The sequence below is a fragment of the Chelon labrosus genome, assembly GCF_963514085.1.
Source record: "Chelon labrosus genome assembly, chromosome: 12".
NCBI lineage: Eukaryota > Metazoa > Chordata > Actinopteri > Mugiliformes > Mugilidae > Chelon > Chelon labrosus.
In genome coordinates this window covers 4,773,017-4,794,298 of record NC_140345.1, presented here as the reverse complement: position 1 = coordinate 4,794,298, position 21,282 = coordinate 4,773,017, and the positions used below count along the sequence as shown (strand labels likewise).

The following is a 21,282-nucleotide window of genomic DNA, read 5'->3' as shown; positions in this document are numbered from 1 at the left end:
TTAGTGCTGCTCGACCACAAGAGGGGAAGAAAAAAAAAAGGGTTTTGAAGTGGACTGCAGCCTTGAAAATGCCTAGAGAATGTTTTGGGTTTTTTTTTTTTTTCCAGAGGAATTTCAAAGTCACACTGGCGCCTCAGGAATGACATTACTCAGCAAATTAGATAGCGCTATTCATCCCCATCCCTCGATGAATAAAGGAATAAATTGTGATTGCCGAACAATTTCAAAGCCCAGCATTTACTTTAAATGTCTTAGACAATCCAGCCCAATGCCGTGCTGGCATTTGCTCCCATACAGCTCCAAACACTAATGGAATTTCACTCACCGCATTACAGAACTGGGAAGAGAAGCACAGGCTTTCAGTGTTATCCAACTCCACATCTAATTAGTGAAATATCGTAACACAATAATACAGCAGCCTCTTTCCCCAAACCCAATTAATGGTCTACAACAACACACATGTTTGATGAAATCTCACCTAACATCCCAATTACCACACTAAGATCACAATATCACAGTTTGTTCAAAAACCACTCCTGTGATCTTTTGCTTCAAAATGTGTCACGCAATTTTAACACCCAAAATCCAGAGGGCACGGAGAAAGGAATCAACATTTTTTCAAGACAGTGCGGAACATTTTCTGTCTATTTACGGGGCTGTCAGAGCCAAATCCTTGGTGAAATTCTGCCTATAACGGAGTCTTCACTGTCAGGATGTCATGCTAACACGGACTCTTTATCACGAGAAGTCCCACTGGCACCTTCACAGCTGGAGCCAGAGCCACGTGTCAGCCCTTAAACGACAGGAGAATTGTGGCATATCTTTAAATCGCTGCGTAAGCTGTGTGTGGATGGCAGCGGATGTGCCAAGCGCTGCCTACCACTGGGCATCGGCATGGCTGTTTTCCTAATTATGTAGATTTCCAAAGAGCAGAACACAGAAACATGTAACATTTGTATTTGATTGCGGACGATTTTAAAGAGCATCCAAACATAACATTTTATGTAATCTGCAGATTCTTGACAAGCTCCAACCCACTTATTATCATGTGGGCACACTGCATGAGCGTCTTATTAGAGGTGTGCTGCCTCGCTGGAATGACTCCCTCACCGGTGGCATATCACATTAGCACCAGCTCCTTAATGCCGCAATATCACACCACAAGTGACCCTGAAACAGTTTTACTACTCCCACTCACAGCAATATCACCCAAACACGGTTTTCATTGGCAGGATAAACCTGCCATGTATTTTTATTCCACCTAATCATCTGCCTGCAAAATCAATCCATCTCGATCACTGCCTGTTGCGGGTCTTTGAATCCCTCCTCCCCTTCCTCCCTCACACCATCTGTCTCTCTTCCCTCGCTTCCTCCCAGCAGCCCTCCTTCAATCATTTTTTTGTTTTTTTATAACTCCTCCATCTCTGTGGCCTGTCCATCCTCATAAGCTCCCTGTCTTTTCCCCCGCTGTTTCTGCTCTCCACATTATACATACATTCCGTGCTACACGAGCTGCTCGTAATGTGTGTGTGTGTGTGTGTGTGCAAATTTCACACCAATGTGAGAACACATCAGCCGGTGATTGGAGCGCGCTGGCACCGGCGGTGGCCACGCCTGGTTCGCGGCTACACGTTAGACGTCTCAGCTGTTGACCGGCTCATTATCATTTAGAACTGCTCGCTGCACAAACTTACACACCCACACAGCCTGTCGCTTACTCCTGACGGGAATTAGAATTATGTGAAAGTCAGGAAGAGGGATTCTTACAGCGACTATTATACAGTGCCAAAGTCTGGGAGCACAGGCTCTCACATGGCTTTTTTTTTTTTGTTCCCATAGAAGACAGTGTTGGTATGTGGTGCTCGTTAGCACGTCCCGTGTCGCTTCTCCACCCCTCACTCCTGCCTTCCCTCTCTGTCTATTAAAGTCTGGGACACAATTATCCCTATTCTCTGTTGCTCTCTTTCACCCCCCATCTCTCCTGCTCACTATGAATGAGACACTGGAACACAATTACTTCTGTCCTCTCTCTCTCTCCTTCTTTCTTGCACTTTATCCATCCCTCCCTCTCCCTCTGTCTCTCTCTCCACCTCTTATGGCTTCAGGAGGAGTCTGTGAAGGGAGCAGCTGCTGAAATATTTATTGATCTGTTTTCCTCAGTTTTATTTATTTCCCTCTCTTCTCTCTCGCTCTCCCTTCCCCTCCACGCAGACCCAGCAACACCTCAAGCGCCACGAGGTGTCAGAGGCAGCAGAGGGGCTGAAAATCCACAACATAAAACCCATTATTTAGCATTTGTTGCACCCAGTAGTTTTACCTGTGTAAACAAAAATAAGAGGCACAAGGGTGAGATGAAGGCAAATGTGAGAACAACAGCAGCATCAGCTACAGCCGGAGCAGATGCGGCACAGATTGAGCCGCGAGACAGGTGGATGGTTTGACATAGTTTGATGCCGGCATCCGCTGCAGGGGGTTGTTGACAGGGAACACAAAGGTGCTGCTCTTTTTTTGTCAGTCTAAAGGAAGATGTACACAAGTGCTAGCTATTGAAGTTGCAGTCGTCATAGCAACAATGCTCTGAGCAATTATAATTACAATGGTAACAGCAACCTTAGCGCTGGACTAAATGGATTCGCAGATGAATCTGACGTTATCTCTGTGTAATTAAAGGGCTTCCGTGCTATCGTATGTCCCCGTGGTATATATCAGCGCATTAACCGGGTGTTTTGAGGTTACTCCAAAAGCGAGCAAGTCAGCATTCGCTTGAAAGTAATGTTTTTTCTCCAGCCCTTCTATTGTAGCACAAATGATTAAACTTCCACATACACACAAAACGGGGGAATCGCACACATAAACAACACTCCGGGACACACACAAGAAAAAGAAAAAAAAATACACACACACACACGCAAAGCTAAGTCCCACCACCAGACATGGCCTGCATTAGTGCCTAAGCCTTTTCCATTGATTTGCCGGCGAGCTCCTTGTCTTTTGGTAATGAGGACAGGGAGGAAAGCGGGACCCTCGTCCCTCCCGGCTCCCCGAGGACGAGCCGCCTGCACTAATCTGAATTGTGTTTCCAATGATGCTAACTCCCTGGCACAAAAAAGACTAGAAGGAAGAGAAATAGGGGGGAGAAAATCACACGGCACTGTTTCTCGCCCTCTAACAGTATTCATCCCTCCTAACTGTGTAACATCTGCACATAACCAAACAAGAAAACATTCCTTTCTCTCTCCCCTTCCCCGCAGATAGCTCAATCTGCAGAGTGGACTGAAGCTTCGAATGGAAGAAATTTGCACCACTCTGAAGCTAATTTGATTCCTCTATATGCATGCTACTGAGCAGATCAATGAGAGTTATTCATATCCACACTAATGTATATATAAAGATGTCTCTTAACCATTGGCCTTCCATCGATTCACAGCCAACACCTCTAGTAAGGAAGATGCTGAAATACATCTTTTCATTAGCCCAAGCGAAGGATTCCAGTTTGTGCTTGCATGTGTTTATATCTGTGCATGTGTGCATGTGTGTGTGTGTGTGTGTTTCCCTGCGTGGGTGGGGGTCGATGTGAGTGCACCAGCCACCACTTATTCCTTCTTCTACAGCCACTCTGCTCCCTCTTGAATGATCCTTCCCTTGCACTAAATAAAACATGGCTCATTTTCATCCGTTACACTGAGAACCCAGAGCTCATGTTCATATTCTCACCTGGACCAATGCAGGTCTTTAAACTGGAACTGGTACACAGGGACGATGTAAGGAAGCAAATTACAACAGTAATTAAACACAGTATAACCACCTGTCCCAAGCTGAAAGCAGTCCCAGTTCCTTTCCATTACACCGAACTCCATATATCATAACTCTAATTATAATTGCAAACAAGCCCTGCTGTAATCATTATTTATGACACTGACACTATGTGTAATTGCCAGACCCCCAAACCAATATGTGAGGACCGGCGAAGTGTTTATCAAAACCGACAGGAGAAATCTCAAGGGCAGCGAGGTGGTGCTGCACCCACCTATCATCGACAGTAGCGGTGAGCCAAGCCATCCTCGAGGGATTTGAACCAGTGACCTCTCAGTCACCGCTACGGACAGAGAGCTGCTAACACTGCGAGATGCAGAGTTCAGCTTCAGCCTGACAGGTTGCGGGGTCACCGGCTCAGGGGTTATTCATCTCTGTCTAGCCAATAATTGGAAATGCTGCACAACTCCCTTAGTGAGAGAATAACAAGAAACGGAGCAAATATTAATTTCTGCTGCTGTCATTGCATACTGCAGATGTTAAATTCAACCTGATCTTTTGAGTGTGTGCAACAAACTGGAAGAAACTTCAAAGAAGTCAAGTTGTGTTGCATTGCTGCTGGTTTTCTATGTTTGTTTTTGCTATGCTGCAAGCCAAATTTCCCATTACAGACATTATAAAAAACAAAATGAACTGGTTGTATTTTACAGTCTCTTGTGTGGAACCTTAACACCATGAAATCAAATACAAATACTTTCATTGGTTGCCAAGTATAATATGACTGACTGCACTGCATTCACCAGACTAAAGTCGTGGTACAATGGCCCTTTCATTCATTCATTCATCCATTCATCTTCTGTAACCGCTTGAAGGGTCACGCCGGGGCTGGAGCCTATCCCAGCTGTTATTGGGCGAGAGGTGGGGTACACCCTGGACAGGTCTCGAGTCTATCACAGGGCCAACACAGAGAGACAGACAACCATTCACACTCACGTGCACACCTACGACCAATTTAGAATCACAATAACCCTTTAATTTGTAAATTAATGAAAGTAGTCAGCTAATTGACGTGATTCTGCAGAATCTTGAGGGGGTAGAAATAACTATTTTAAAGAATTCCTTGTACTTGTACTGCATGTTTCTGTTGCTTTAAGACCAGAAAATCTCAAGTTTGTTCTCATCCTCTGATGTCTGTCCTTTAAGCACTCAGTAAGCATGTTCGACAGTGCTTTCATTTCGACACATCAGTTCCCAACCATTAATTGAAATGAGGTTTACATACAACCCCAGACATGTCGATTAATTTTCCATCACACCACCTGTCCCCGCCAATACTGTATTAAAACACAGTTGGATTTTCCTAAGGCGGGATCTGCTCCACTATATGTGAGGGAAGGATTCACTGCACCACAGGGCACATTAAACACCAAGGGGGGAAAAAAATGAAACCTTTGGGGAAAACATTCAGACCACAGGCCCACTTCAGCCTGGTTACACCTCCAATCCTTGTCCCCAAGGCTCTTCGGTCCGAATCCAGGCACTCTCACTCCAACACTTGCAGATAAATAAAACCTGCCAAAATGGCAGAGCATTTCTAAGCCAAACATGGAGAACAACAGCACACAGAAATCGTGGATTTCAAAGGGAGGGAGAAAAAGCAGAGGCCCCTCCAGAATAAGAGCGCAAGGCATCTGTTGATGCTGGCATCTCCCTTCTCTTCATCTCCAAGCCAAGACTGGTGATCCAGTCGAGTGTGTGTGTGTGTGCGTGTGTGTGTGTTAGGAGGCAGGGGAAAAGGAGGGTGGCTATGTGCCACATGTGCAACATGCATTGACCCCACTTGGCCTCCATATGTTGCTGAAACAAGAGGGATGGCAAGCTACAAAGCGGCCCCGCTTGTTTTCACCTGTGCTCCTGCCCCATCCACTTCCTCTTACCACAACCTTCATCATGTCGGTGGAAAGACCCATCTGTTGGTCTGTTTGAACATTAGTGACGTAACACTTCGTACAGTGAAATAATGAAATAATATCTCTCATTATTAGATATTGCAGGTTTCTGTTATGACAGAAATCCTTTGAGCAGAGGGTAATTTATTTAATTTCCAGCCTTAATGTTCCATTGTTGGTCTGGTCTCACTAATGTAGCAGATTTTGAGTAATTGCAGACGACTTGTGTGCCAGAAATATCTGGATATTTTTTTTATTATAGGCCTATGTAGGAGTTTTTTCTAGAAGCAGTGTACTCATACAAAAAGGGAAAATAAATGAGGAAGGGAAAGAAAGGTACAATGGCATGCCAGTAGCTGGTCATCACACCCATGGAGTGGTTTGTGCATTTACATGCCAAGCCCGTAGGAAACCTTTGAATGGCCTAATGGTGTTTTGAAGCAGAAAAAAAGGCCCCCTTTCGACCTGGTTGGCATGCCATTGTTCAGATTTGATGTACATTTTAGTATGTTTCTGAGAATATGTATGATAAATACTGCTCACATAAGAATATTTGTCGTGATTAATGAATAATGTGGCTAAATGAGTGATAATTAGTGGACCAAATGTCTTCGGAGGATGAAATATCTTCAGGTGAATAAAACGATGTAGGAGCAGCACAGTCATTCAGATGAATGTGTCTTACACATCATTATACAGGCAATAATAAGTCAAACACAATCTACTAAACAGTGGGAGTGAAGCGTTTAACAACCGCATACCACATTTTACTGAGTACTCAGGGCCACCGATACAAAGGATTATTCCACTGGTGCATGATTTATCAAGCAAGGAATGGTGCCCTTTTAACAGTCATGTTCTTCCTTCATAATGCATGCTTAAAAGATGGACATGTTGTGCACCTAGAGAACTCCCAGGAGCAGGCAGGAACCCTCTCCAAGATGAAGCTGATTCACGTGTGCTACAATGTGCACAACTCACATCAATATCCAATCATTCCTCAACTGTACATGATTACATGATTGGGCACACCTTCCCCACAGGTCACAAATTCGGAGGGATGAAACCTGAAATGACACTCAAAAGTGGCTGTGGGGTTGGTTTGTGTGGAGCTGAGCCCATTGTGTTTGTGTGCTGTGTGCGCCCTGCGGGGCTGTCCGTCTGCTCTCCGCCTGGTGTGGAGAAGGGGCTTGCTGTGTCAAGCCATCCATGACCAGCTGGGCTCTCCTGCCCACAAGGAGCTCAGGAGCAGGAGGCTATAGCCTGCCTGCATCTGCAGGTTGTTAACCTCACATCTTAATGCACTGACACATCAATTATTGTTATTAAGGACCAGAGTAATTTATTTATATACTGATTTCCCACAGGACTAAAGCAGGACTAATTGAGCCAGGTTTGTATTTGTGTTTGTTCGTGCTAGAAGGGAGGGCAGGTGGATAAGATCACATGATGGTAGTGTATACAGCTAATATACAGTGGGACATCCCATAGCACGGTGACAATATTAGACGATGACCTTATGAAAAATGGGAGAAGGTTTTAAATATTCTCCAGTCAGTGCTCCCTGAGAACAACAACCTAAGAACACTGTCAGTTTGTAGCATTCATAATGAGGAAGTTTAAAATGTCATCCGAATCTGAAATTTATCTCGAAACTATGAGCAGCTTCAACTGAAGGAACTGTGGGGTAGCTCAATTAAGTGTGTTAGTCTCTTCCCAGATGAAGTGATGTTTAATGCCAGTGATAAAAAAGAACGGCTTGAGGCTTGACTACCCAGCCAGTTCGCCCAAGACTCCCCAATTGTCCATCCGTCACCAGCTATCTCTCTGTGACTCTGTCGACCTTGATTTTGAAGACAGACAACAAAACACTGCCTCTCTCGTGAGTCTCTCTCTGCAATGCTTCTACTCACGTTTACTCCACAACCCCCACCCGCACCGATATTGCGTCGTGCGCGCGGGGATGCCGGGCCATTCATGTCACGTAAAGGAATGTTCGCAGAAGACTGGAGTCTGCCCCCCCCCCCTCCAACCCCCCATAGTAAACATCTTAACATGCACCACCCGATGCTTAGACTGAACCACGAGGTTGGCTCGGAGATGAACCTGGCGCTGCGCTCACATGCACACGCACCTCGGTCGGGCGCGCGTACCGGTGCACAACAGTACGCCACATTTCTGTGCGCGCAAACAGAAAGCTGAGGCGTAGTGGCACAGTAGTCACGCGTGATTCACATGCAGGTAGATCCCCCCCCCCCCATCCCTCTCTCTCTCCTCATCATTAGTATTCACCTCCATAACCACTTATAGAAAATGAAAGGCAGAGATGCATGCGCGGACACAGAACCGTCAGCACATCACTAAGTAGCTCGTAAGAACTTACCTTTTGACAGCAAAACCAGGAACAAACCAGCAAACGCGTTCCGCAAGAGGGGGCAGCCCATGATGGAGTTCTGATTGATTTTTTTTTTCTCTCTCTTGTTTTTGCAGCCAAATGTTTCGGTATTCCTCCCTTTTGGTGCCGCTGCAGGGAATGTGTTTATAAAAAACGACCCAGTGGATGAATGTCAACAGCAATAGTCCAACGCTTCTACATGTGAGTGGACGAAAACATCAGTCTTGACTTTTCCTTTAGATGACTCCCGTTGGAGAGAGCGGCAGGGAGGTCTGTTTATCTTCTCTCCGGTGCAGGCACACTCAACCAGAAATGTATCACAGCAGCAAGAACAAATATCCCAGACAATTAGTTTCTTAACACCTTGAAGAACAGAAGACACTGTTCTGGGAAATGCATGGGAATGGAATGCAAAATTCAAACAGCCCAATGACTTGACATGAATGGATTTTCTGTCACCATGCGAGTCTGCGCGTCCTGACCAAAAATGAGCCTGCTCTGTATGTCTCTGTTGGTATGCAGCGCGTCTCGTCGCTCCGCACTCAGCGCGTCGCAGGCAGCAGCACTGAATGCGAGGCGCACAAGAAAGAGCATGATTGACAGTTCAAGGAGAGCCCCTTTCTCCCAATCAACGGCCCCAAGGAAGGAGGCGGGATTTACGATTGCACCGATGTCCCGTTCGGAGAGGCCGAGCAAGGAGCCTCGCCGGCCAATCCGTGGCGTGCAGTGGGCGGGCGGAGAGCGAGGCGAAGCACGGCGCGGTGATAATGCAATGTGATTTATAGCCAGTTTGGTGTTGCTGCAGTACTCGGAGAAAGCAGTCCACAGGGGGACAGGCAGGCATAATAACTACAGAGACAGAGGTGGAGGGTGCGTGAGGGTCAGGCGGAGCCATAGCCCATCGTTTCCCATGCTGAATGAAATAGAGTGAGGTATGGAGTCATTTTGCATTTGATGAGCAGATGTTAGTGGCTGAAGATGAGCACAGATCACAAGAGGTGAAGCTTGTAAAGAAGTTGCCCATTCACTGATTACTGTAGCACAGCGGAAAACACACCATCTGATTCTGCTGCTGACTTAATGGTAGACAACATAAACCCATTTAGGAAGGCACTTTATATTTATGCAGAGGTACTAATGAGCCATTTGTAAACATGTTGGCCTCTTAGTCTCTGTGCTGCATCTGGTACTAAAAGTGTAAAAGGCTGTTGCCTCTAGTGAAGATATAAACGGCCACTCACACTGTGAGCTAATCATCTTGCTCGGAAGCTAGAAACCGGAGACTGACAAGAGGCCATGAAACTCGCTGAAAACTTTATTGCTAAATGTATGCACACTTTCCTCACATTTGGCTGTTCATTGCAGTCATGTTGCATCACATCAGCAGGCCTCGGTCAGAAACACACAGCTCATGTAGTGCCCTCGGGTCCATTTTTTTTGTTGTAATATTTACTGTGTCCCCGAGATGATTATTTCCATTTTAGCTAATGTATTGTTTTACTTCTGACTGATACACTTTGTTTCCTTATTCCCTAAATAGCCAATTAATGCTTTATTACTGCTGAGTGCACAAGTAATAAAGCACTGCTTGCTGATTTATGGTATTCGGACAGAATTAAAATAAATACAGTAGGGGATAAACTGCAGATCTGCATCAGATGAGATGAGGAAGACGAATGGGCAAGAGAAGCCAGGACTGATTAATGAGTCAGCTAATCAAAGTCCAGCATTAGTTATGCATTGGGTGAGTTTTTTTGCAAATACTCCTTATTCAATAACTGTTAGGTCTTATACAAACCATGAATCAGGGTTCATGTTTATCATGTTAACCTCTGGCTCATTAGATAGCTGTGTTTAAGCATTACTTCCTGATTTTTGTTAACTGATGCAACATAAATAACTTATGGCAGATGATATGTCAGAGATAGATAATCAATATGCTGATAAGAGTCTTCATATGAGCAGCAGCAAAGTTGCTTATGCAAACGGGGAAACAACAGTATAAATATATCACAAAGGGTGTACAGTAAAGAAAACAGCAGGTCTAGTCTTTGGCTTAAGGGAAACTGTTTCCAAATGGGCTTATACACCCTCGACTATATGCTATTGTTTGCACAAAACAATTAAGCTGAGCACAGTATGGTCTGCTGTTCCTCAAATCAGCATGTCCTCCCCCTCCTCTTCTTCATTTGGACGTTCAGTGTTCGCACTGAAATGCCGCAGGACAGTAATTGTGCAACCTCCACATTAGAGCAGAAACCTTGCATCCGTGTGACACTAAAAAGCTCTGATCCAAACAAGAGATATAGTATTTGTGCTCGTGACGCTTCATTACTGGCAATCATGATTGCAATCAGCAATTCAACTGGGTTCCCATGTACTCACAGATATTATTTATAGACCTGTCACAAGCAGCAGTTTGTTTGTATTCAGTTGTTCCAAGTTATTCGATAAAAGTAGAAGCACCTGAGAAAATGTTGACATAAATTTGCATTTTGACTCAGATTTCACAAAGCTAATTACCCTCAGACCTCGCCAGCTCCCGTCACACTGCGTGACAGCCTGAGAACAGTGAAAACAAACAAGCAGGTAGGGTGAGGAATATTTCTCAATTTTGGAAAGACCGGCATGCATCAGTGAAAGGAAACAAGGTTGAATTTCCAACTTTCTCCCATTATGCAATAGTGAGGCCAAAATACTGTATGTCTCCGGCTTCCCTTCTGACCAGCCCTGTCTGTGAACCATTCATTCATTCATTCATTCATTCATTCATCTTCTGTAACCACTTGTCCCCTGGAGGATCATGGGGGAGCTGGGGACTGTCGCAGCTGTCATCGGGCGAGAGGCGGGGTACACCCTGGACAGGTCTCCAGTCTATTGCAGGACTAACACAGAGAGACAGACAACCATTCACACTCACACCTACGGCCAATTTAGAATCACCAATGAACCTAACCAGCATGTCTTTGGACAGTGGGAGGAAGCTGGAGTACCTGGAGAGAACCCATGCAGGCACAGGGAGAACATGCAAACATGCAAAAGCCCAGTCATCCTGGATTCAAACCCAGAACCTTCTTGCTGTGAACCAGTGGCAGTATATAGTACTTTGTGTAGGAAGAATGCCATCAAGTATTACTGGACTAATAAATGAGCACCAAGCACCAAGCACCAAGCACGAGAGTTTCACACTGAAACAACACAATGGAACAAAGGGATGCAGTAGGTCAGGATGTTGAATTTAGTAACACTCCAATGAACTTGACTTTGTCCAGCAAAAAAGATTATAGGATTGAACATTTTTTTTTTTTCAGAACGTAATTAACATTTTCCAACATTTTATGACCGGTGCTGTACAAGGTATAAAAATAATTATTAGCACATGTCAGACAAGTTAGATTTAAACTGGGACAGCAAAACAGGAGACAAACAGCATTGTTAATGGCATGAGATGAGAAAGCTGCACAAACTCCACTGTAATTTGCCCCAATTTTGTGCTTCAGATAATCTTTTGAGAGGTGGCAATTTTATCAAATGCTGGATATCTCATGTTGGAAAAACAAGGTTCTTCTATTATCATTTGAGGGCTGAAATAAACAAAAGGGAGTTATTATGTCTTTTTATCCTCTGATTGCTCAGTTTAGAGTCATCTTGGCTGTTGAGTCTGGTTTGATGTTTTCAAATTTCCATCGATTTATTTTATTAATTCGCTGTTTGATCTGAAAGCGTTATTGTCTCTGATTTTGTTCCAGAATTGAGACTTCCTGCAGACTTGGAGAGCCCACAGAGACTGATTAAACTCACTAACTCTCTGGACTTACAAAAATTGATAGTGAATTCTCAATTCAGACTAAATGTTGGAGGAAGAAATGTTTTATTGTTATTGGCAAAAAGAGAAAGAAAAGACCTTTAGACAACGGACGTTGGAAGGTACATGTTTAAGGCCGTGGCACACCAAGTTAATGGTAGGCCATTTGCTGGTGCTGGGGAGTCATGAAGCATCAGAGACCTTTATTGTTTGGCTGTGAGTCTTGTACCATTGCCAGTACTCTGACTTCTGACAGCATGCTGAATCGGTGAGAGAACTCATTCTGATGGGCTGATCAGTTTAGCGAGAAGAGAAGCAGATGTGACAAAAGACAAAGACAAGAGGGCACACACAGACGGCTCTTCTCCCCTTTTTCATCATCATCTCATTATTTTCACAATGACACGATCATCTAGAATGAATAAACTATAGACCAGCTGATCAGCGTGACTCAGACGAGGCCAGGCTTGTACATGCACTTTCTAGTTTATCAGCTAATCCCATCCCTTCTGATTTCCCTTTTGAATGAAGAATACATACTACTGTCACCTTGGGGTTGAACGACTTCCGAATTTTTAAAGTCGACTAATATGTGGTGAAAGTCGACGTTGACTTGTCGATGACAACACACATAAAAACACAGTAGAAAGTAATGCTTTGCAACAATGAAATCTATATTCTTGACCTGAATACGTATTGTAGCGTCTCACACAAAAGAAGCTACGGAGGCTTTTCTGCATGGTAACTGAAGCTTGAACACTGTCGGCAGTAGACCACACCAACACCATAAACACCGTCAGTCTGACTCTTCTAATATGACTCACTTGGCAAACTCTCAGCTCTGCCAACGTCTGTCCCTCACATGGTGCATTAACTGACATCAAGGACAAAAAACATGCTTTACAACCACAGCAACAATGTTGTGTCTGATAGAACACTTATCAATACTGTGCGCTGCAGATGTGTTTAGCCTATATAAAATCAGCACCGTCAGTGACGTTTAATAATAATTCACAGCGTGTTGAAGATAATGTAGTCGAGATAAAAAAAAGCGGTATATCTCCTAAGCCTTTTCCGTGTATAGCTGCTAAAAGTCTAATAACTTTAGACAATGAAAGTCACCATCAAATTGTTTATGTGCAGCCTCCTTCTCTCTGTTACCACAGGATGTTTGGTGAAGTTGTTAATTGACTGCTGTCGAGAGGATTTGGACCGTTCCTCTGCTAGCGTTAGCGGATGACTTTTCAGATGAGTGTCCATTGCAGTAGTGCAAGTAGTGTGTTGTTATTGTCACGTGATCTGCGACTAGACGACTTCCTGTTTAACACGTCATGGCACAGCAGTAAAGTCGACTAGTCAGTACAACCCCTACTGCCCCCTCCTGTTACCTGTATTTCCTCTGATGTAGACATAGCACACACTTGCTATTTGTCCGTTGGCTCTAGCCTTTGTGTTGGGTTTAAGTAAAACATTTTGGTCCTGCACAGGGGAAGTGAGGTGACGTCAGAGTCGGCCTTAGTGACCGGTAGCTCTTTGGTGTTGGTTCAGTGAGTCCATTCCCAAAGGTTAGCTATTAGTGTGGATATGTACTCGTCCAGGAATTTAAGCATTTGGCTGATGGCAATGTAATGCAAAAGACAAGTGCAAGTAAGTGGCTTTGTGGTATGATAATGTTAAAAGCAGGTGGAATGCAACAGATAGGGAAGCTTCTGTCTTGTTCAAGGTAATAAACCATAGAACGAAGAGCACCACTTACTCACCGAGAAGTAGAGGAAGACCTCATCTTCTTCCAAGGTAACACTAATTAGTATAATCATATCAGAGCACTGACCTTTTGCAGATTTTCTGTTTTTACTTTTAGTCTTTAATTTCATTTTAAGTGGCTGCGGTAACCAATTACTGGAACTAACTTTTGACTTAATAATCCCAATCGTCTCAGGAAAAATGTTACACTATCACCATCTCCCAAGTTTCATGACTTTCGTGAGTGACCATTTTCTTGTAGCTCTTCTTGTACCGAGCTAACAAGCTTCACAGCGCTGTCATGGTGCAATTACACTGAACTGGTATGATTCTTTAATTCCTCCTTTGGCTTTCCTACGGTTAACTCTAAGAGTCACAGTGACGGTGGTTTTGTTGTAGGGAAACATAACTAATGTATGATAATGGTCTTGATGCATAGTTGAGTATAAGTGGCCACAGTGCCACTGAGTGCATCATTACTCATCAAGGGGAGGCACGGTGACTTTGATGGATTATAACGTACAAACCCTTTTGCTGCAAGATGTATATGTGTGTCGCCTGTGTACGCTTCTATTAGAATCTGCAGTATATACCAGAGTCTGTGCACCCCTGATCCACAGCTAGAATCATTGAGACAACTTGAAGGCTCGAGCTGAAATGACCCAATTAATAGAGTACAAACAGACCCATACTGTAATGTCAAATGTTGGTACCTTGACTGTGAGGACACACACAGAAGGACATGTCTCTGAGCTTGTTTGGAGAGCTGGGGCAGTTTATGCACACATGTCTGGCTTGGAGTGGGTCTAGCTGAGGGAACTTGTCCCTGAAGTGTCTGCTGTAGAGCTACCAGTTGGGCTGAGACACCCCACCAGCCTGTTTAGTATGGTAATGTATGGAGATGCGGGCACGGGCACTTTTTCCCTCTTTTCCCTTGCTCCGTCTTTAAGCCCCCCACATTAATTGGCATGGCAGAGGCGGCAGTCACTTGGTTGTAATCACTGTCCCTCTGAGAACCCCTCTGAGAAGGACTGAAGGAGGGAAGGATGGAGGCAGAAGGAGTGAGAGCCTTTGGTCTCAAAAGGCTTGTCCTCTGAATTGTGTTATCCCAAGAGGTGCAAGGAGGCAGAAAGATGGGGAGGGTAACACAGGAAAGGAAGATATAGAATGAGGAGGGAAGAGAAAAAGAAGCTGGGAAGGAATGTGATGTGAGCTCTCTGCTGCCAGACAAACGGAGGACTGCAGATGGAAGATGAGGAGAATCTGGAAGAAATGGGAGATTCATGTAGGGGATTATGGGTAGAGAGTGATAGTTGGATCTACGGGAAAAGGCACAGAGGGGTTGAGGATGTTTGATCGAAAAAAGAAGGGAGTGGTAGGTCATAAAAAGATGAAAGAGGTCAACTGACATTAAAGCTGGACCTTTTGTAATTTAATTGACTTTCATCCTCTGTAAACCTTTAAAATTGAGAGAAAAAATCAGAGAGGATCAGGCCTCACATTTCATTTCAAATAAATTGATTTGTTAACCAGGACCTATTAATTTGGTTCATTCCCACCCCTGACACAACCCGTGCTGTTTGCGTCTCACAAGTTGATGCCGTTACATCCACTTTAAGAACAGAATTGCTGTTGATTGCTGCTGCCACCAACGCGAAATCCTCGAGGAACTGCTTCTGAATCTGAAGATGAGATGACTAAGAGAGCTTGTCGAGAGAAATGGAGAGAAAAGTGAGGTATTAAAATATGAAGACAAACACTGTTTCTTTCTTTGAAGGTTAACCGGTAGATGACTGTGGTATAGACTGCTAATTGTTCCAACCAAAGGGTGAGTGTGTGGTTAAGTGTGTGTGTGGGCGTATATGGGCATATATGCACGGCTGTGGTTCCCCGTAGGTGGAGAGTGACAGATAGTAAATGATGAAACAAGGCACAAGGAGAGCCACCTTTTAAGGAGTGAATGGAGCCCGAGCATGTCAGAGAGTGTGGCCTTGAAGCCAGATCAAAGCCACGAGCCGAGCAGTAATAGATGACGGAATTTAATCATGTCTGCTGCCTAGCACTCTCTGTCCTGCTCTTTCTCTCTCTGTTTATGGCTTTCAAAATGCACCTACCATTTCCATTCATTTTAATTCTCATTCATTTTCTGTAACAGCTTGTCCTCTGGGGGGTCGCAGGGGAGCTGGAGCCTATCCCAGCTGTCATTGGGCGAGAGATGGGGTACACCCCGGACAGGTCTCCAGTCTATCGCAGGGCTAACACAGAGAGACAGACAACCATTCACACTCGCATGCACACCTACAGATAATTTAGAATCACCAGTGAACCTAACCAGCATGTCTTTGGACAGTGGGAGGAAGCTGGAGCACCTGGAGAGAACCCACGCAGACACAGGGAGAACATGAACTCTACACAGAAAGGCCCCAGATGGAATCGAACCCAGAACCTTCTTGCTGTGAGTCATCAGTGCTAACCCTAACCCCACACATCAAATTTTTCCATTACTGCAACATTCTGACTTTGGACTCCAAGCAAGTGGCGTGGGCTATTGAAGTACACTGACAAAACAAAAAGTCAGCATAATTACTTTATTAGTGCAGACTCATGTCACACCAGGCGGCCATGTTTCATGTCACATCATGTCTTGCTATTTACTGTCCACTATTTGCCTAATGGCCGCGAGGAGGCTTTTGCCGATGAGCCCCGTTGTTTTTCCTCTGTCTGAGAATAAGTGCCGCTTCTCACTCTACAAACCATCCCCAAGCTAATTAAAAAATTCTTAATGATAGTACTTCAAGAGCATTCCTTACGCCATTAATCATTTTCATATCCCAGAGATCTGGGCAGCAGAAAAACAGAACTTTTTAGTCGTGGGAAGAAAAAACTGTGTGCTTCATTACCATCAAGAGTACTTTCGCATCCATTTGTATCCATAACTGTTTCGCTTTAAGCAGCAACTCATTAATCAATGATATGTTAGTTGGGATTATTGAACTCAGACTCAGCCATAAAGCCACAGCAGAGAGGTCCTCAAAAGCAGGAGATGCCTTGAAAGACTTAATACAGACCCTGAACTGGTAGTCTTGAGCCAACAGAAATGTGGCATTGATGAATAACTGGTTTCTGAAGGTGGATATATATATATCATGGATAACCATGCCAAGTGCCATAGTTTAAGCTTTGAGCTTGTCTTCTTATGACTGCCTCACATCACTCCCGAGTTCCCTAATGGATTCTCAGCCCCTGTCGTCTGTCGTTCTCTCTCTTTTATACTTTTTTTCATTTAACCACACTAAAGTGAATCACTTCGGTTTGTTTTTTTTTTTCTTTTGCTTTGCTGTTGTCTCCCTCCTCATTTTCATTTCCCTGTCTCTCACCCATTATGACAATCTTCCCTCTCCAGCAGACCGTTTGTCTAGCCCCATCTTGCTTTCTTCGCTTCCATCTCCCCAGCTTGATTCAGCAGTAATGAGTGTAGCTTAAGGTGGGGCTGGCCTGAGGTGAGATGGATAGAGGCAGGGAGGTTAATGAGGATAGGAACCTCGCTTTTTGCCCGAGGTGTAAAAAGAGAGTAAACTGATGAGTGAAGAAGAGATAGAAGATTGAGCAAGGCCAAGAGACAGACAGACAGACAGACTGACAGATGTTTTTTTTTTTTTTTTCATGTTTGCAATGGTGAATTCAGCTGGTGTGGAAATGCTCTCATGTCCAACAGCGTGACCAGGGTCAAACTGAAAGTGACGGTGGCCCTGCGTCAGAAATTATGCAGCTCTTTAAGATTGACAGCGATTATAATTTAAAATTGTAACCAATCATAATGTGCTATTAATCAATGTATTTATAAATTCAGTTTGATAAAAAATGTAGCCATCTTCAGAATTATTATTATTATCTATTAATTGCCTCACCAAGGTTCCTGTGGTTGTGAAAATTAAAAATCAAACAAGGACAGAGTGTTAAATACATGAAGCCGCCCACCCAGTTCAGCAGCTCTGCTAAGAGGAGGCTGGTGAGTAATGCTGCTGCAGAATTTCTCATTCATCTGGAAGACCACTGGGGATTGCTAATATTACTAGAACTTGCTAAGTCAGAGAGTAAATGCTTTTATTTAATTCATAAAAGTAAATGAATTAATAAATTAACAAGTTTTTAAAAAATATAGGTTTTCAGATTTAAAATGCAGAAAAAATGTCTTAGGAAAATGGTCAGGATTGACTCCATAGTCAGTGGAATGCTTTCTCCTCTGACTTCTAGTCACCTAAAGGAGCGGAGCGATAACGTGCTAGCCAAGTTTGACGTTACCTAAACTGACACATCTGTCATGTGGTTGGTGTTGGAAATACTCTCAGGGAAAATAATCCAAACAGACCAGGGGTTCTCAAACTGTGAGCCAAAGGACCTGACCTGACTTCAGATGCATAAAACTAACGGCGATGTGGCGACCAGAGACCATGAAATGTTAAAGCAGTTCAGCGAGTTGTAGCGGCAAAAAAAAAAAACAACCCTTTGGCGATGCAAAGTGGGTACCAGATGGAACTTGTCTCAACCAAACAAAATGAAGCCAACACAGTGTTCCGCAAACATTTACCACAAGGAAACAGCTTACAAGTTTGGTTCCTATACCACCAAATTGATCAGGCTGTTAGTGGACTTGGAGCAAAAAGCAAGCTGGCACAGTTGACGCCATTTTATTTTTCAGAGCTAGATCGGTCCATTCACCACCTTTATTTTTCACCTTTCTGTTGTGCTTGTTTCACTGGAAAATAAGAGTTTTATAGGAACATCCATTAGCGACTAACTGTCATCTACAAAGATTGCATTATATGGACGAGGCTTGATTGAGTTTTATAAATGTCATTGTGGCCATACGTACAGGCCGTAAATGTCCCACTATTTTCAATGAATGGATAGAATTGTCAAGCAAGGCAAGTGAAAGACTTGAAATTTACTCGTCCGAAAACAAGTGCCTCGGAAAGTTAATGTTCAGCTTTGTATAGGCGACATCTATATTTCTGTCACCTCTACCTAGGTCTAACCCATACCTTCTCTCGTCACTGTTTCCTTTGTCACGCTCACAGATCAATCGTTCTCATTTTGTCCCGAATTGATTTTGCGGACACAATTCCGCAATCCGCTGTTACTAACTCATCCAGTCCTATTCCGCTCTATCTTTTTGCTCTTTTGTGCTCTATCTCGTTCTCTATCTATCTGTCTATCCTACAGCTCATTACAAATGGGTCTCCCCTTACTTGGTAACCTCCGCAGAGTTGCGGAACAGTGTCTTGATTGAATGTGGTTGGGATTGCTGAGCAGAATTGATGCCATGCATATGATATTACGTTCCTCGCCAGCAGTCCATTATTAACAGAGCACTGATATACAGAACTGGGAGGATATTTTACCAATCATAATTGTTCTCTCAAAGTATGCTGATGCACAACATTTTTCCAAAGTATTTCACTTTCTTGTTTACAAATGATTCTGTATGCACATCTATTACATAAATGAATAAATAAATAAATAAAACAGTTCTAGTTTAACAGCTGCCGTGCATTAATCTCAACATCTCTAAACCACATTTGTTTCAGGAAGGCACAAACTGTATTTATTACCTCTCACTGCTTCGTGAACATGTGTACAGAAGGCCAGCGCTTATGTAGTATAGATTATGTTTTTCCTCATACAAACATGTCCCAGAGACAGATCTGCTCTGACAGCAAAATAATCATGTTTGTCAACAGGGCAGAATTAAAAAAGCATTCGCCCGGGGACAAAGCTGAACTGTGGCGACTTTGGCACAGTAAGCTAAATCATAAACTCCACGTTCAAGTCATGTGAGGTCCAGTGAGATTAAATGTAAATTCACTGGAAATGAATCTATATATATATATATATATATATATATAACTGAGTGCTCATTCTTAGCAACAACAGCAGAAAATCTTAGAGTTTGATCACGTAGTGTTAAAACATTCAGTCTCCTATAGCTTAAGTGGAATAACGGCAGTAACTGTATGTGGAGGAACTAAATGTCAAGAAAACAGTGCATCAATAAAATAAATGCACATGAAACAATTCTGCACGTCATTATTGATGAAAAATATATCACACGTTTTTTCACGTATCGTCTTCCATCTACAGCATGTCTGAAGATTGAATTCTAGAAACTAATGAGGAAGGATTGATTTTGTTTTTTATTGACGCACTGAAGCTACAGTGCAGTACTCCCCCAACCTGTTTGTCGGTGAGTGTGACTACACAAGCACTGTGGACATACTGCATGTATATGAAGTATGGCTACAGTCCCTCAGTCCTTTTGTTTCTTAGCATTCTCCAATGAGAAAAAAACACATATGGGGAATTCTGTGTTCGTCCTCACCATCAGTCATTTCATTTTTTGGTAATCCTACCTCTGAATCCTGAGTTACTTTTTTATCTGGAGTTTCATTAGTACTGTTTAATCAGAGATGGGGAATTCATAGTATCCAAGTTACACATGTAACTGATTTTCTGCCTTAAGGCCGTTGCATACTCCCTTGTTTGGGAGTTCTTGCAGATGCTAATATTGGCAGTGTGACTGCTAATCTGTCCTGGGTAGAGATCGGCATACTGTGTGTGGGTGCACGCGGAGGCGAACGGCGTCATCCGTCAAAACGACTGTCCGACATCTGAAAATAATAAGAAAAGTGCCTCTCATTGTCCATCTAGTAAAATTCATGACTAGCAGTGTGTCAGCATAAGAATGTCACCACAGAAAACAGATACAAAGAGTTTTACCTGCCACTGATGAGCGTAATCAGTATTCCGTGAACTTATTTGGCAAGGGCTTGAATGTCATGCACAATACTGTAGCTTATTTACATATTATATTCTCTGTCTGGAAGCCAATCTACTGCACGAAATGTTTGAGCAGCAAACACAGATAACTGTAGTAACAGGCTGAAGGTTGCAGAAACATTGGTATGATCCTTACATATCAGAATCCGAGATACTTGGAGAGGAAGGACACATTCATCACTCTGCCAAGTGCTTCGTGGCAACACATGGAGCAAGTTTCAAAGCAGGAGGAAGGAAACCCTGCCAAACATGTAAGTACCATATCGACTTCTATTCATGGCTTAATGAAAATTCCAGCATATTTATGAGAGAAGCCATATGTGGCTACTTCTAGCTGCCTTTCAAAATAACGCCAACAATTTGAAAATGTCTCTTGGTTCTGGTTTAAACCTAGCAAAGAGACAATGTCCACTGGATAATAAACGTTGTCCTGAAACTCAGATCTCTAAACATCCTTTGAATAGTAAATTGGGCTTTCAACTCTACAAAGGCACACTAAACATGTACTCACTTGTTTTGTACCGTTAACTTCAGCACTGTCTCATTGTATAGCAAACAACCATACAAGTAATGGGAAGGACAGATATTGATTGATTCTACTAAACACCCAAACTATGGTGGAAAGCAGCTAAATGGTCCTGCACACAAATGAGTTGTTTTCATTCTTCACTTTGATAGTTGTCTCTCAGTAAGCTGTTGAGCAGTTGCTTGGAAACAAATTTTTCGAGAAAAAGTACTGCAGTGTTGGACGTGTGATTGATGGGGGGAGTAGTGAAAGTGAACTGGTAAGCAACTTTTGG

At 43.4% G+C, this 21,282-nt stretch overlaps 1 protein-coding gene across 1 annotated transcript in view; it reads right to left on the bottom strand.

Annotated features, from left to right (window-relative positions):
* The window catches only part of iglon5 (IgLON family member 5), an 88,669-nt gene extending 80,171 nt beyond the window's left edge, over nt 1–8,498 (bottom strand). Inside the window, exon 1 of the mRNA XM_084558023.1 lies at nt 8,086–8,498. Coding sequence (XP_084414149.1) covers nt 8,086–8,146 — 61 coding nt within the window. The 5' untranslated portion in view covers nt 8,147–8,498. The remainder of the gene's footprint in view (nt 1–8,085) is intronic.
* Between the last annotated feature and the right edge of the window lie 12,784 nt (nt 8,499–21,282).